At 39.0% G+C, this 16,190-nt stretch overlaps 1 protein-coding gene across 9 annotated transcripts in view; it reads left to right on the forward strand.

Annotated features, from left to right (window-relative positions):
• The window catches only part of MYO9B (myosin IXB), a 45,688-nt gene that overhangs the window by 24,841 nt on the left and 4,657 nt on the right, over window positions 1-16,190 (forward strand). For 7 of the 9 annotated variants that reach the window (XM_076359622.1, XM_076359623.1, XM_076359621.1 and 4 more), the window contains 25 exons: window positions 46-167; window positions 776-917; window positions 1,195-1,390; window positions 1,969-2,044; window positions 3,644-3,754; window positions 4,828-4,867; window positions 5,386-5,508; window positions 5,986-6,066; window positions 6,278-6,388; window positions 6,931-7,053; window positions 7,569-7,718; window positions 7,830-7,996; window positions 8,385-9,344; window positions 9,893-9,959; window positions 10,348-10,478; window positions 11,182-11,339; window positions 11,464-11,654; window positions 12,133-12,231; window positions 12,737-12,913; window positions 13,399-13,440; window positions 13,983-14,094; window positions 14,278-14,348; window positions 14,805-14,997; window positions 15,325-15,453; window positions 16,042-16,147. In XM_076359622.1, the coding sequence (XP_076215737.1) occupies window positions 46-167; window positions 776-917; window positions 1,195-1,390; window positions 1,969-2,044; window positions 3,644-3,754; window positions 4,828-4,867; window positions 5,386-5,508; window positions 5,986-6,066; window positions 6,278-6,388; window positions 6,931-7,053; window positions 7,569-7,718; window positions 7,830-7,996; window positions 8,385-9,344; window positions 9,893-9,959; window positions 10,348-10,478; window positions 11,182-11,339; window positions 11,464-11,654; window positions 12,133-12,231; window positions 12,737-12,913; window positions 13,399-13,440; window positions 13,983-14,094; window positions 14,278-14,348; window positions 14,805-14,997; window positions 15,325-15,453; window positions 16,042-16,147 (3,878 nt within the window). Of the gene's footprint in view, window positions 1-45; window positions 168-775; window positions 918-1,194; window positions 1,391-1,968; window positions 2,045-2,506; window positions 2,597-3,643; window positions 3,755-4,827; window positions 4,868-5,385; window positions 5,509-5,985; window positions 6,067-6,277; window positions 6,389-6,930; window positions 7,054-7,568; window positions 7,719-7,829; window positions 7,997-8,384; window positions 9,345-9,892; window positions 9,960-10,347; window positions 10,479-11,181; window positions 11,340-11,463; window positions 11,655-12,132; window positions 12,232-12,736; window positions 12,914-13,398; window positions 13,441-13,982; window positions 14,095-14,277; window positions 14,349-14,804; window positions 14,998-15,324; window positions 15,454-16,041; window positions 16,148-16,190 lie in introns of all 9 variants that reach the window. The other 2 variants (XM_076359624.1, XM_076359627.1) reach the window with 2 other exon arrangements.

Here is a 16,190-nt window from a genome sequence, read left to right on the forward strand (position 1 = left end):
GGTCAGGGCACTGTACTGATGAGGGAATTTTCTTGAGCTACACAGGAGGAATATAAGAGTGAAGGGATCACTTGGCACAATATTGACTATACTGATAATGTGGCCTGCATTCACTTAATCAGCAAGAAGCCCACTGGCCTCTTCTATCTTCTGGATGAAGAAAGCAAGTAAGCAACAAACATCTTCTGAAAAAAAATGTGTGGCAGGGAGGAGGGAAGGACTGTGGAAGGGAACAGAAATAGAGCACTTTAAAAAGGAGAGGAATGTTGTGGGAAGCAAAGGGTCATCTTATGACTATGATCTACACTCTAGTTTGCTTCTAATGACTCCAATATGGTGGTGATATAAATTGATGCTAGAATTGAACTTTGGCTTAAGCAGACTTAGAAACTTTCACCTTTGTGTTTTACCATGGAATTACAATTAAAGTAAAATGCATGTATGTAAGTCTTTGGAACATCAAGTAGCAAATGTGGTAAATAGTTAATGTGGTGCTAACTAAACTCGACTGGTGAAGTGGGAGGAAGCATTGACATACACTTGAAACCTCAGAATATTCTGCTATGTGTGGAGCTGTTTGGTTTTGGTCCAGAAACTAAGCCCACCTCTAATAGTCAAAGCAGGTGTGTAAGTCTCAATTAAGTGTAGAGATCTTGGACAATAAAATACTTTCCACAAGGATCAATAGACGTTCTTCAGTCTGTCACCTTGCACCTCAATAAATGTGCCTATATTTGGAGAAAAATAGCTGACGTCTTTTGTTTTGTATTCCTAGTTTTCCGCATGCCACCAACCAAACTCTACTTGCAAAATTCAAACAGCAGCATGAGGAGAACAAGTTTTTTGTTGGAACCCCAGTGATGGAGCCTGCTTTTATTATTCGACACTTTGCCGGGAAAGTTAAATACCAGATAAAAGTAGGTGATAGATCTGATGGGCACAAAAAAAATTTCCTTACCTTTCTGATAGTTTTTGTCAGGGTGTAGAAAATTTGCTGGGAATGGGCTGGATCAGATGTGTCCTCAGATATACTTTAGATTTTTTTTTTTTTTTTGGTGGTGGTCTAGACTTGAGGATAATGCTCATTATAGTGAGAATTATTTAGAATAATGAATTATTCTGAAGAGTAATTAATATCTTGGGTCAAAACACAGCTTTCCTGAGAGCTTGTGGTTCAGCATTCCTGTTTTGCAGGATTTCAGAGAGAAAAATATGGATTACATGAGACCAGATATTGTCGCTTTACTGCGAAGCAGTGACAGTGCTTACGTTCGGGAGCTGATAGGAATGGACCCTGTAGCTGTGTTCCGCTGGGCAGTTCTGCGGGCAGCTATTCGAGCAATGGCTGTCTTTGCAGAAGCTGGACGCCAGAGAGCTCAGAAGACTGCAGGTATGGTATGAAAAAATGCTCTGGAAATGCCACTAACAGTTGGTTAGTGCTTGTTGACAGAACCACTTGACGGCAAAACCTTACCGTCCAGATGTGATCTTGGTTTGGTACTAAGGACAAAACTGACTTGAGAAAATCCCACACCAAAGGGATTGTCTCTGTTTTATCTGAGCTCATTCACACTTTCTCCTCCAATAAGTGCACCATTTCCAGTAGGCTGTGCCAAATTTGAAGTCCTATTTGTAAAAGTCCTATTTGTAAAAGTTGGGAAGATATTACTAGTTCTAGTATGCGTGCTCATCTTATCGCTAGTTTTGATTTTCTCAGACCTCCCTGAAGTTTCAAATGAGTATTCAGGATTAAATACTAATTTTGAAAAGCTTTTCTGAGCAGCTGCATTTACTTTCCTAGTAGTAGGGAGTTTGAGAAACGAAGTGGTCTAGCTTGATAGCTAAAGTACTAGACAAAAACTCCAGGCCCTTGGATAGATATTTTGCTTGTTACAGTTGGTGGGGGTTTTTTTGTTTGTTATGCTCATATCTTTGTCAAAATTCAACTTGTTGATTATTTCATAACAGGAGTGGTACGTCAAGGACCCAGAGTTCCCCTTGGAGAACTCCAGAGATCAAATACACCAGTAGAAAAAGTTTATCGGTGAGAAACACATACTTAACCTGTATCAGGGAAAAGACCTGAATTACTGAGTTGCATTTTCATATATCAAATGTCAACTAGATCTTACCACAAGGATAGCAAGTTTTTTTTCTTCTGTCTTGTTTTGTTTGGCCTTTTTAATACTATCAAACCAATACTCTAGCTTATTTTATGTAAGACCCGGTACTACCAGATATTGGTGACATAGCCTCAGGTCCATTTACCACTAGGTTTTTGAGTTCTCCGTCTGTACTTTGTATATGTTGCTTTTAGCATTGTGTGTTCCTCTGCAGCCAGTTTGTGTCACTGAAGGATTCGTAGGAGCACTCATGATTTTTTGCAGCCTTATGACATGATTAGGAGCCAGGGCAAGTCCTACAGAACTGCCTCCACACATTGCTCTGTATAGGCATATTTGCCTTTCTATAGAGTATTTAGGTTTTATACATGTTCCTTTTGCAGCTGCTCAATGCTTGATTTCTCATTTGATTGTTCTGAGGATTTCGATATAAATGCTTTTGAAGACATCATTTCTTTTTATGAAAACAAGAAGTAAGTAGAAATAGGCCTGCACTTAAAGGCCAGGGAGGCACATTCCTGGACAGACTGACCTTCTGAGCATGCTCTGTGTAAAAGTGAGGCCATGAAGTACACAAAGTAGTGACTTCATGTTGCTTCATATTTACTTCATCCTGGACAGTCTCTGTCACTTGTGGCAACTAAGAACTAAAGATACAATTTGGGTGAAAGGATTGGTCATAGCGTAACATACCTGTTTCCTTGTGATATCTTAAAACAAAATCTTGATACTCAAAAATGTTCAGAGGTACCAAGGGAAGCAAGCAACTGTCTAATAATGTTGCTGCCTCAGTGAGCAGCTCAGAATGGTGGTAACATCTAACAGTCAGAAGTGATTCTTACGCTTCTGTTATTTTTGGTTTGTGCCTCTCTGGAGAGTAAAGAAGGTAAGTTCTGTGCCAAGATGCAACACTTCACAAGCACGGTGCATGCTTAAAATAATGGAATCTGCCACGAATTAGGGACCATCCCAGGCTTACTTTGGAAAGCTAAATGTGTGAAGTAAGTTTGAAATGGAAATGAAAAACAAAACTTCATCAAGTATTCCTGTAATAGCTAGTTTTTAACTTACTTTTCTCATGTAAGTCTGCTTAAGCAGCCTCATCTTAGTAGTCAAATCTAGATATAAAAATATTTACTGCTTGATTATAAAGAAGCTTATATCTATCTGAAAAGGCTACTTAGCTTAACAAAAATGTTCCTTGCACATTAAGTACATGTTGCTAAATTTCCATCTGTTTTCTGAATTGACGGCTCAAGAATTTACATGAAAAGGTAGAATTAGAGAGTAAGTTTAGTATAAGACCCTGGTAATTAAATTTTGGGGCACTAACAGAGTAGAAAGTGCTGACTTGACATCAGAATCATTCATGCTTAGGAAAAAGTAGTCTGGGATTGACCTGCTACTGTTTGCAGCACACTTGGTGATGGGATCTCTTGTTTTTTTAACTCCTTTTTTTCCCCTCTCTCATGGCTGTGTATCTTTGTTTGCCATCTTTGTGTTGCTGTGAATCATTTTAGAGACATGCATGAACAAATCATCGCAAGTATAAAAGGACTTCCATGGCAGGGTGGTGATCCCTGTAAGCTGCTTCGGTCACTCAGTCGACTTCAACACCGCTCCCACTTCATGTGAGTTCTGGTGCTCTAGGTATTGCTTTGAAAGTGCAACAATAACCAAGCAGTTATCCTAGGCCATAGAAAATATACTTGTCCCAAGTTTGTCTTCTGCAAAAAACTAAACAAGGCAATTAAGAACAAAATAATTCCTTCTAAAAAAATATAAAGGCTATAGAGAATGCTTTGTTGCTTCATTGCATTAGCTGAAAGCTAAACCTACTTTTCATGTAAACTTGCTTTAAAACCCAAATATGTAGTACAAGCTTGTTGTTGCAAAATGTTCAACAATGAAATTTCTCACAAGTTATAACTAATGGCTTCCTGAAATTCAACTCTTTACATGTGCCCGCCTATGCATGTGTAAGAAAATCAGTCCAGTCTCTTGTATAATAAATAAACGTAAACTGGGTGGCATGGAGTTGGAACATGCCTTACATCACGGAGTTAACATGCTTAGAATTAGGATGATGTGAACTACAGCCTTGTTTCTGACAGCTTCTGCTTCTAGTTCACTGTCTGTGTGTGGATGAGAGCTATGCCTGAGGTTTGTGTAGTGCCACAGGAAGTTCTGGGGATGATCTCAGATGTATCAGAATTCGTAAGTGGAATGCTGGGGCATGTGTTGTCCTTCTGTGAGCAGTTAAGTACTTTCACAGGGGTTCTGTGAAAGTTATTCTTTATTGCAAGCAGCAATAACTTCTGAATCAAGTATTTTGATTTGATAGTGCCTTAGTATTATGATGAGAGTTCAATGACTGTACAGTTAGCTAAATAGACTATTTTTGTGTAAGTTATTCTACGCAACAGAGCAGTTTTTAAGAGCTTTAACTTTAGAGACTGTTTCACTTTTGAAAGCTTCCAATACCTACAGAATTTATTTAAAAAAAAAAAATCTTGTTGCGAAGCAGTTTGCATTTCTTGCATTGATCACTCGTAAGAGACGTGCATGAACACACCCTGATGCTGTTGTGCTAATTTTCTTCTATCCTTCATCTTGCCTCATAAATTGCACCAACTTATGGCTTGCTGAAATAACCAAAAATCATGTGTATTTTTTTCTTAAATGATCTTTAATATTTTAACAGGAAAGGTAGAGGTATCAAACAAAAGCAGATCATTCCCAAGGTAAAGTTATTCAGTAAATCTAGATTTCTCTTGTTTTTTGTTTTTTTCACTGTGAACATTCATTTTGATTGACAGAACTCACTTCAGAAAATACTGTTTCATAGTGTAGGGAAGTTGTATCATTTACCCTCTAAAACTTCCTTTTTGACAATCTAAAGGATAGGTGAACGTTCACCTTTATAAGAAGAGCTGAACAGGAAAAAATTGTAACTGGCATCTGTTTAATTAGACTAGAGATGCCATAAATACATAAAGCCATTTCTAATCAGGTTATGGAAGGCAAACACAGTGATTACGTAATTCACCTTGTTCACCTTATGCTCTTGGGATGGGGCAATGGAAGAGTTTCTCTCTTAAGAAGATGCTTTGGTCCAAAACAGAAATAGTCATGAAGTGTAACATGGCATTGAATGTGGAGCTCTAGGCTGTTGGTTTCATTCTTATTTTGATGCAGATGGAAATATTTCCCCTTCAGTTAAGAGACTTGCACTCTGTTGATTATGAAAACTTTCTTCTAGAACTTGCTGGATTCCAAATCTCTGAAGCTCATAGTAAGCATGACTCTGCATGATCGAACTACAAAATCCCTCTTGCACTTACACAAAAAGAAGAAGCCTCCCAGCATAAGTGCACAGTTCCAGGTAGGTGACTGATGTGGTGGTACACACCTCTGGGTGCACCCTGACCTCATGGGAACAGACCTTCCTGGTCTGATCTAGGCTGTTCTTGCTTGAAAAAACAATATATTTTTTACTCCTGGGATTTGTTTGAAGTAGGATTTATTACTTGATTAAAGTTAGACTACATTTAGAGACTACCCATATGCTATGAAATGTATTAGTTCTCTGTACAATCAGCCTCATCCTTGTATGCGGATCTAGTGCTATTGTAACAGCATATGCAAAGCCCACTTTCCATTATCTTGAGGAAAGGTAAAAACAAATACAGGGATCTGCTGTGCAGTATGGGAGAATCTCTGTATTGGATGAAATAGGATTTTTGTATGGCCATCAGATCTGAAACAACCATATCTCTGAGGAAGAAGCTGTACTGCTGTCGTATGCAACTCAAAATGCTGATACCTGAAGAAAAACATGTTTCTGAATATTTCATTTCAGACTTCACTTAATAAGTTACTGGAGACACTGGGTAAAGCTGAGCCGTTCTTCATCCGTTGCATCCGCTCCAATGCTGAGAAGGTAAGACTGCCTTAAGAGCTGAGCTGATCTGACCTGACTGCTGAGGATCTAAGTCTTCTAGCCCTGTAATATATTTCTTTCAACTTGTTTGCTGTTGTTCTGTACGAAGGTGAAACGTAACTAGGGTGTGAAAACAGAATGTGCTTTTTCTACTGGACAGAAATAGGACTCTTCAGGCATTTACTAGGTGTCGACTGCTGATCTTTTTCAGAAAGAGATGCTTTTTGATGAAAGCTTGGTGCTTCAACAGTTAAGATACACTGGCATGCTAGAAACTGTGCGAATCAGAAGATCTGGCTACAGTGCCAAATATACATTCCAGGTACGTGAGGAACTGGAAGTGTATTATGCTTTCAGAAGTATCTGCTCTTCTTGGAAAAACACGCACTGCCTCAGAGTCTTTTGTGTCTCCCTTATGAAGCTCATGACCACTTGGGGTGAACTGTAAAAATTCATTGTAGTGTTGACAGAGCCTGCATGGTAACAAGTTGTAGTCTAAACTGTTGTGCGAGTCATCTACCAGTAAGTTGTTCTACTTGTTTCATGAAGGAAAGCGTTCTGAGTGCTGTATAAGCCATCAGTGCTGCACGTTACGGTCTCCGTATGTGAATTCGTTTTCTGTAAAATACTCTGTGTGTGTAGCTTTATAGATCACATGTAGGTGATATTTACTGTTAACTGGAGGCTGAATGAAGCCCGCATTTTACAGAGTAGGGAAAAATAGCTCAATTTGGAGTGAGAAAATAAGTACTTTCAAACCCCTGTAGCTCAGATGTCTTAGCTTAATTTCAGAAATCTAGTTAAAACTCTAAACTTGTGAATTGCCTTCTAACTTTGATCTCTTGCTGTCTCTGCTTTTCACAGGAATTCATAGACCAGTTTCAGGTGTTACTGCCCAAAAATGCCAAAGCCTCTAAGGAAGACATTTGTGTTTATTTGAATAAACTAAAACTGGATGAAAACTACTATCAAATAGGGATGACCAAGGTCTGTGAAACTTTCCATAAGCCAATAAGAAATGCTGATGTACACTGCAAAATTTAGTGCAGTTCATTTACAGGTGTTGCTCTCTTCTGCATTTTGTATTTAAATTAGCTATTTTAACTCTTGTAAATGTTGACACAGACATTGTTAGTTGTCTCATTGTTTGTGATACCAACCTGTCTTCTTGCAATACAGTACAATTCTGTATTGTGTGGATATTACTTTTGGGAAATTGTTGCTATTGGCATTTGTCAAACAGGTCAATGTTTTCATTTTAGAAGGGTTCTATGATTTGAAGGCTGTAAGTACAGTTGTATGTTTTAGAATCTAAACGCTGAGATTTGGTAAAACAAAAGGACTTTTACTTTTTGGGCGTGCTAATTGCTGTCAGCTGATAAGGTTTGGTTCAATAATAACTATTACTGTTCTCATTTTTTTTAGCTTGTGGAGATGCCTCCAGTGGGGACTGAAAGGTGCCTATTAACTGTTTATTGATGAACTTTTCTTTAACTGAGCAGGTTTTTATGAAAGAGGCTGAACGACAGATACTACAGGATACACTACACAAAGAAGTGATCAGGAAAATCATTCTCCTTCAGAGCTGGCTCAGGATGGTTTTAGAAAGGAGACGCTTTCTCAGAACAAGGCAGGCAGCCATTGTTTTACAGGTATCTTTGAGAATTGCCGATCTTCTTTTCCTAACAAACAAACCAACCCCCTCAAATAACACTTCCCACCTTCAAGTACCCCTTCCTTACTTTAGAAATCTCCCTTCTTAGGCTTGCTGGCGTTCCCGTTGTGTTAGGATGGCACTGCAGAGGAATAATGCTGCCATTTATATTCAGTCAGCATGGCGAAGGTACAGGGAGCGAAAATGCTACCTTCAGCAGAAGAGGAGAATTTGTCTCCTGCAAGCCATGGTCAGGGGTCATCTACAGCGTAAGAGGTAAAGGAAGAGGAGCAATATGATATGGAAACATGCATTTTAACCGTTTATCTACTTGGCTTCACCTGCCAAGCTCAGTATCTGTGTGATATGTTGACTTAGTAAACAACTTAAAGATAGTTATTACCATGTGATACTGCAGTCAGTATCAAATGGCTAGTGGTGTGTGGAAACTGGTTAAGCGCTTACTACCTGAGTATTATTCAGCTGAGCTGCACTGATGCATGCCGGTCCTAATAAGCAGACATTCATGCAGTTACACTGGGACTGTAAGTGTATTTGTACTTTGTGTCTGTATTGCTATTTAGGCTGCATTTAAACAGTTGGGTACTTTTCTTGACCACTGTGCCTTAAATATTTGTGTTTTCATCTTAAAAATTCTTAACAGATTTCAGAAAATGGCTCTAGAAAAGCAGAAAGCTGAAGAAAAGCAGAGAGAAATGCAGGAAGATCAAGACAGAGAGAATGATATGAGCAAGGACAAGCACGGTGAACCAGCAACAGATCAGTTGCCTGTGAAACACAAGTCAGAGCTGGATCAAGCTGTTGGTGGCAGAGATCAAGCTCCAAATGAGCAAGCTGAAAACCTGAGCTCATCTGAAAAAGCCACATTACCTCAGAAGAATGTGACGGAGGGCTCTGAGAAAGTTACAAACAGCCGGGAGAAACGTGAATCTCGCCGGCAGAGGGGGCTGGAACATAACGAGTTACAGAATAAGCATGTCCTTTTTTCCTTCGAAGAACCATCTTTATTGTGCCATGAGGACCAAACCTCTCTTGAAGAGGTCCTGGAAACTGTTCCAGTGCCAAAGAAATCCACAGCACAAGATACTGTCCTTCAAGGAAGCAGTGAGGGAGAGAAAAGTCCAAGTGAAGAAAAAGCACTTTCAGACACACCACCGTCAAGCGAGATAAAAGAAAGCAGTTCTATTCCTGAGCAACCACCTGTATCAGAAGGGGAAAAAGTAGATGATAAAGCAGTTGATAGAATGAAAACACAAGGGAACCAAAATAACCAGATAAAAGGCAGTCAGAGCTTTAACTTACCTGAAAGGCCGACAAATCTTGCACTGAATCTTCATAATACGCTATCTGCTACTGGGAGCTTTCAAACTCCAGCTGAATGCTGGGCAGATAAAAACAAACGTCTTGTTCAGAAGGCAACCAAAGATCTGGATAGTCCCACTTCTTCCCCAATCCAGAGATATGTGGATGACCCAGGGAAACTAAAGTACAAGAGAGAGAAGTGGAAAGGAAAGAGACAGTCTGATGCCGGTCAGAACGATATGCTGAGTCAGTCTTTGGATGAAAGAACACGTGCGGATAAGTCTCCTCAGGATCAGCTAGAGTAAGGGCAGCTTCCTAATTATTTTAACTTTTTCAGAAAACAGATATCTGTAATGTTTAAAAATAGATGGAGAACTCCTGATAGTCTGTACATCTGGACATGTTATGGGAGAAAATAGAGCTATGAACAGCTGCTGCTTTTTCTTGGCTCCCAGTTCCCAGTCCTCCAGTTGAATCTGTATGGGTAGAATGTTTTCAGAAGCTAACAAAAGATACAAAGCCTGCCTTGCCAAATTAAAATCGGAGAGTCAGGGCTTCAGTTAAAGTAGTGTCTGGAGTTTATTTTCATGTGTCTCTTGTCCATTGAAAACAAGGTTTTAGTGACGTGCAGTTTGCAAGCATCATCCCTCTGATATGGCAGGAAATCTGACATACCCATTTTTTTACTTCTCTGGTACATTTTGCATTTAAAAGTGAGTTGCAAGAGTTGATCAGGATTCTCTCTCCGATCTAACATTGATATGTGGGTTATTTAAAAGGTGGTAAATATTAAGAGGCTACAGACTTCTATAAAATATATAATCTGAAACTAATCTTGTAACATTGCAGAAAGAAGGGGAATTCATCTTCATTAAGTGATCTCTCAACACTTGCCCAGTCTGTTGCCATGAGTCAGGTACTGATGCTATTGTGCATATTTATACTTAATTATCCTTGTTTATAAATATTAAAGATTTGTGAATAATTGGCTATAGTGTGTTCTGTATGCCTGTGTTCCTTTCAGGAACATCAACCTTTCAGGTTGATTTTTTGGTTTGATATTCATGTAAAAAAAATTCATTAGCAGATATTATACAACAATTTGAAAACGTAATTTTTAATAAATGAACCCTTGATCAAAGCATTAAATGTACTTGGATCTTATGTTAGTAAGCTAATATCTGTTGGGTAAAGTGTTTTGTCTTGACAAAGCAAACTTTCTTCCACCATTCTAGTTTTTAAAACCATTTAAAGAATCTATTTCACTCAATGCATAGTTCTTTGACTCCTCCTCTCTACTGTAGCAATCACCAGATACAATAGAAGAAGAAAAAGGCAACAAGAAATATCCTGTGCAAAAGAAGCCCAGTGACCTCTTATCTACCACGGATGCAGCCGTTTCCATGCAGTCAGCAAGTCAGCAAATAGATGCCAAGTATGTATTCTGTGTGTGAGTGGCCTGCCTTTAAGAAAATGGGGGGAAAAAAAAAAGGAGATTTTCCACTGGTACTTGAATTGGGCATTGTGAGACTGTGCTTGTGGAGAGATACATGTTGACATCAGCTACATGAGTGGCTGTGTTGCTCGTTGACTTGATCTTCATGTTGATGTAAGCGTGATATCTGACCCTGTTGAGGAACACATTCTCTGCTTCTTGCATAACGCTTGTCTTTGAACTGGTTCTTTTTAACTTAAGAACCACCATACAGGCTCGGATCAAAGGTCCATGTAGCGTGCTGTCATCCAGACTGAGAAATAAGACACCAAGAGAAAAAGCTTAAGAACTCAGCAAGCATATACTGCTGTTTCCCTGGCCTGCTCCTCCAGCTTCTGGCATTCCGCAACTCAGGGACTTCCTGAGCCAGAAATGATGTCTTGGATATGTGATGTGTTGTCTCTGTGTTATGTTGAAGGTAGTGCTCTAATCTAGTAAACATCAGAATGTCCAGATGTGCTTTCAGACTGTCTTTCCTTTTTCTGCTGCTCAGTTTTTCTGCAGTTTGGACCATAGAGGAAATATGCACAATAGAGGTTAATCCTATTGTGGGTGTTAGCTGTACTGTTAAACGAGCCTTTTCTTGTAGTAGAGCCAGCTTCCATTACTACTGTGACAAACTTGTGTCTGCTTTTATATTCAGGTCTGCTTTTAAAAGTCCCTTGCGTAGACTTTTGGGGAAAAAGCCAGACAAGAAAATTCCAAAGGAGAGTCCTGATGTGATTGATGAAGGAGATGGCCTCTCCCTTGTATCTTGTGTCCTCTTTCCAGAAACAGGAGGAACCCAGAAAGTTTCAGAAGGTGAGTTTCTGTGACTTAATCCCCAGCTTGCTAATATCCATCTTTTCTGTAATGTTTTGCATGGAAACAAATACTGCAGAATTCAGTCACCCTGCTTTAATATACAAATTAATTTCTTTCCCAGCTTCTTCTGGACAGCCAAGTCGCCTTCAGGCAGGGGAGCGCCATGTGAAAGAGAGCAGTAAAACAAAGAAAAACCGTACTATAAAGATCAGCAAGATCTCAAGTGTGTCTCAGAATTGGCGAGCTTCCATGGTCCGTGAGATTGCAAATGCCAATGAACTGAAACATCTTGATGAGTTCCTCCTAAACAAGGTAAAAGGCACTCAACTATGATAAAATTCAGGTCTATGTTCACTGTTTGTGTGGAATTTTAAAGACTACTTTTCTAGGTAGGAATTTATATTATGATTTAAAGCAAAGGAGAATTGACTTGATAGCTTGACCGAATTAGGTCTGTATTAAGGCCTTTCCTATTCCTTCCTTCAAGTCTCCGAATGCATTACCTTACCTTAAATCCTGGTGGCATTCATGTTAGTTCTTCATTTCTTTACAAACAAGTGGGCAGCAAAAGTTGTATTTAAAAAAAAAAAAACAAAACATGAGTTGTAAGGAAATAGTTCTCTAGAGCCTAACTACTTGACTCCTATTTTTGTATCATCACAGTACATTAAGAAATGTTGTTTTAAATAATTGGAATGGTCATAGATGACTAAGCCCAGTGACTGAAATTTAACACTGGTTGGATGTTCTTGTTTTAATGAAATTTGATGCAGATGTATTTGCCTTCTAGATCAATGACTTACGGTCCCAGAAGTCTGGTGTTGAATGTTTGTTTTTTGAAGCCACAGAGAAGTTTAGAGGAAACATTAAGACCATGTACTCTGCTCCTGTAAGTAACAAGTCTCAATACAGTGAAAAGTTGGTAGGTAATGGATCGAGTGCAGTTTAAATGCTTGACTTACAGCTCTTTAACAAAGCAATTCAGCAATTCTTAGCATAGAATTCAAAGCTGGATGTTAGACTTGAAAAAGAACATTTTACAGTTCTGCCATAATCTTAAGCAGACTGTCTCTGTTTTCTCATTCACTCAGCTGTAACTTATTTTTAGAAATTGATGGATTTTGCTGTCTTCAGCCTCTTCATGCTGCTGTCTTTAAACACCGGAGAGGTGCCAACAGCTCTTCCAATATTCTTAACACTGCCTTGTCTCAGCCAAGTGCCCTTCTACAGTGTAGTAGGGAAGTGTGCTAACTTGTTTCTGTCATGGGCTGTTATCTTTTACTCTAATCATGAGTGTGCTTTCTCACCTCTGAACTTAAACATATAAAAATATGAAACTGTCTCAACTGTATCCAAAAAGACTGTCTTCTGAACAATATCTGTTCCTTCTCTAGAATGGGCAAATCCATGTTGGCTACAAAGATCTGGTAGAAAATTACCAGCTTCTAGTTACAAATCTGGCAAAAAAAAGGGAAGAGAAAGAAGTGAAGCTGGTTTTGAATCTCTTCCAATCCCTTCTGGATGAATTCATCAGAGGATATACAAAAAAAGAGGAGTCTGAGCAGCCCAAGGTATAAAACATATTCTTTTACTGGCTTATGGAATGATTAAACAATGTTACTCTCATAGGGTAAGGAACCTCTGTTACCTCAAAGCTTTTCCATAGCATTCTTCATTATTTGGGAAACGCTTTCCATACACGAATCATGCATATAACAAATTCTGAATGCTGATACACCTTTTTGGAACTGTTCGTTATTTAACTTGCTCTTATTATTTTCAGAATCTTAAAACATTTGTGCATTTTCTTTGGTGAAAACTTAGGAGTTCTCTGAAGGTTTTAGAGATGGAATTGCTTTGTCATCAGGCAGTGAGCTCAGCTGATTTTTAGGAAGTTGACAGTGTGAGCTCAGACAACCCTCATACCAAGCTGAAGCTGCAGTATAGTGTCTCAAATGTCTGGAGGTGAAGTAGAGTCTAGGAAACTGAATAGGAAAAAAAGGGAATGGAATGTCTGAATTTCAAAGACTAATGCCAGTTCTGTACTTCACTGCAGCAAACCAAAGCCCAGAAGAAGAAACGAAAACAAGATCGCGCAGTAAGTACTTTTTTTTCCTTTTGCAATAATCTAAGTCCTCAGCTGCACTCACAGGACACAGAGAAAAACACTCTTGGAAGAGCTTGATTTTTGTACTGAAGTTCTGTTTTATTTGCATGCTTAAATCACTTACCTCTTTTATGAAGACGTGACACTATAAAACTGTTTTCCATAAATCAAAGAGCTCTCTTATGTAGGGATAAGTGGTACTCTAGCATTTTCTTGCTTGTCCATAGTATCTTTTAGAACCAAATGGCTTTCTCAATAATGGGACTGTTTAAAGGAAAACAACTACTAAATATTAATAACAGACTATAGCTAATGCATTGCACTGATGAACTTTAACCAAGGCGGCAAGTCAATTATGAAATGACCCAGCAAACCCAACTGCCTTAAGATAGGGTGAAATTTGGTTTCAAGGTCAAAGCCATCAGCTGTAATTCTAAAATAAAAATGGAAAAAATCTAAGATAGGGTAGATAGTTTTATTAAAAATAATAATAAGGCAAAAAAGTCCATTAGTTTCTTCCTGTCTCCCACCAGATTGAAGAACACAATGGCCACGTTTTCACAAACTACCAAGTGAGCATACGGCAATCGTGTGAACACTGCTCATCCTACATCTGGCCCATGGAAAAGGCCTGTCTCTGCAGTGGTAAGTAAAAACACCTCATTCTTGCCACTTAGTTTACAATACGTGCAGATCACTTGTAACTTTGGCTGGTACAGATGGGGCTTAGTGAACAGTACATGCAGGTTATATAGTCAGTGAATAAGACAAGATACTTAACATTTTAATGTGATTTGGAATGCTTGTAACAATTACTCCTTTTTCTAGTTTGCAAGTTGACTTGTCACAAGAAATGCATGTCCAAAATCCAGAGCAGCTGTACATCCTGTGGAAAAAAGGTAAGAACTGTAGATCTGGGATGTGGTACTGCGATGCCATAAGTGATGCATACAAAATGCTGCCTTTTTTTCTCAGCAAATGAACAGTGGATGTCCAGGCACTTAATAAAAATTGCTTAAACGGTTCCCTTCTCTGTCTGCATATAGTCAGAGGCAGGCCCTGCAGTTGCAGAAACAGAACATTCTTCTAAAAGGTGGTACTCGAGCTAATTTGGGAACTCTTCTTTTAGAGTATGTGTGCTGGACAAACTGTTAAAGAAATCCTGTAATGTGTACCATAAAGTTTCCTTATTGCTGCAGCTCAGGAAATCTGCCTTATGATCAAAGGCTTGTAGCAAGCTAGAATAAAACACTCAGCTTTTGTTTCTGGAAGCATAAGCTAATTGTAGCATGAAACAATGGAATTTTCTAGCTTGGGAACAGGTATTCACAGTGCTTGACTTGTATCAATTCCAGAATGAACAGGATGCAGAACCACGTCATTTTGGAGTGTGTGTGAGTTCCCTGACCAGTGAGAGAAATTCAGTCCCCATTGTCATGGAGAAGTTGCTAGAGTATGTGGAGATGCACGGCCTCTACACAGAAGGCATTTACAGGAAATCAGGATCAGCAAATCGTATGAAGGAGCTGAAACAGTTGCTGCAAGCAGGTCTGGCAATGTTGTCCACCCTTTTGACTTCCTTGCGTGATACCAGTTTTCCCTGCAATTCTCTTCTATCTGAAAGTATCTGCCACTTTTTAGTGTTTTAAAAACAGCTTTTTGGTGGCCATGAAGGCTGTATTATTCTTGTTGGCTGGAAAAAGCTGCTTAGTACTTATAAGTGACTATCAGCAGACTTTTTCTTTTTTTTTTTCTTCTGAATTGACGCTTGGATTCTGTGAACAGGAGATTTGAGCGTTTCTAATCTTATTTCTTTGGGGTCCCATTGTGTACATCAAAGGATTGAACTGCTCTAAATAAAACACTTCTTTTCAGATCCAAACTCAGTGAAACTGGAGAATTACCCTATTCACACTATTACGGGGATCCTTAAGCAATGGCTACGGGAATTACCAGATCCACTGATGACATCTGCGCAGTACAATGATTTTCTCCGAGCTGTAGGTAGGTGTTAGAAATGTTTGAAGCAATGGTTTTTCTTTAACTTACTATGTCCTTGGGAAAAGAACCTCTAAGATGCTCATGTTGGCTAAACGGCTTCCTTCCAGCAATGATTTTAGACGTTTTATGTAAAACACTTCAGAGAATTTCTCCTCTAGCTTACTTGACCTTGCTTTCAGATTCCTTTTTTTGTAGCATAACATCACTATACAACTGCCCTTTCCCTTTGTACAGTTTTTTTTCTTCTTCTCCTTGATGTTCTGGACCAGATCTAGGTAGCCAAATAAATGAATCTAAAGATTTGAGAGAACTTCAGTGGGAGTAAGGCACCCTAAGTATTGTTGGAGATCTTGATGTGTCACTTGATGGTTGCTAACAGCAGCAGCATCTGAAAAAGTAGGAAAATTGCAGTGCCATGAGGGGTACTTTAACATCCAGTTATAACAATTGGTAAATGAAATGACAGTGCAGCTTCTAAGAATTTAATTTCTATCTGTTGCAGACAGTTTGAGACAATGTCAGAAAGTGCTTGGCAGCTTTCCACTAGCGTTGCACAGCAATTATGATCTTGTGCTTTCTCCCCTTGTGCAGAACTACCAGAAAAACAGGAGCAACTCTGTGCCATTTACAGTGTCCTTGAACAGCTTCCACAAGCAAACCATAATACCTTGGAGCGACTCATCTTCCATCTGGTCAAGTAATGAGTTTAATTACTTCAATTGGAGAGAAACTCCATGTGA

Source organism: Aptenodytes patagonicus, chromosome 25 (genome assembly GCF_965638725.1).
Source record: "Aptenodytes patagonicus chromosome 25, bAptPat1.pri.cur, whole genome shotgun sequence".
Lineage (NCBI taxonomy): Eukaryota > Metazoa > Chordata > Aves > Sphenisciformes > Spheniscidae > Aptenodytes > Aptenodytes patagonicus.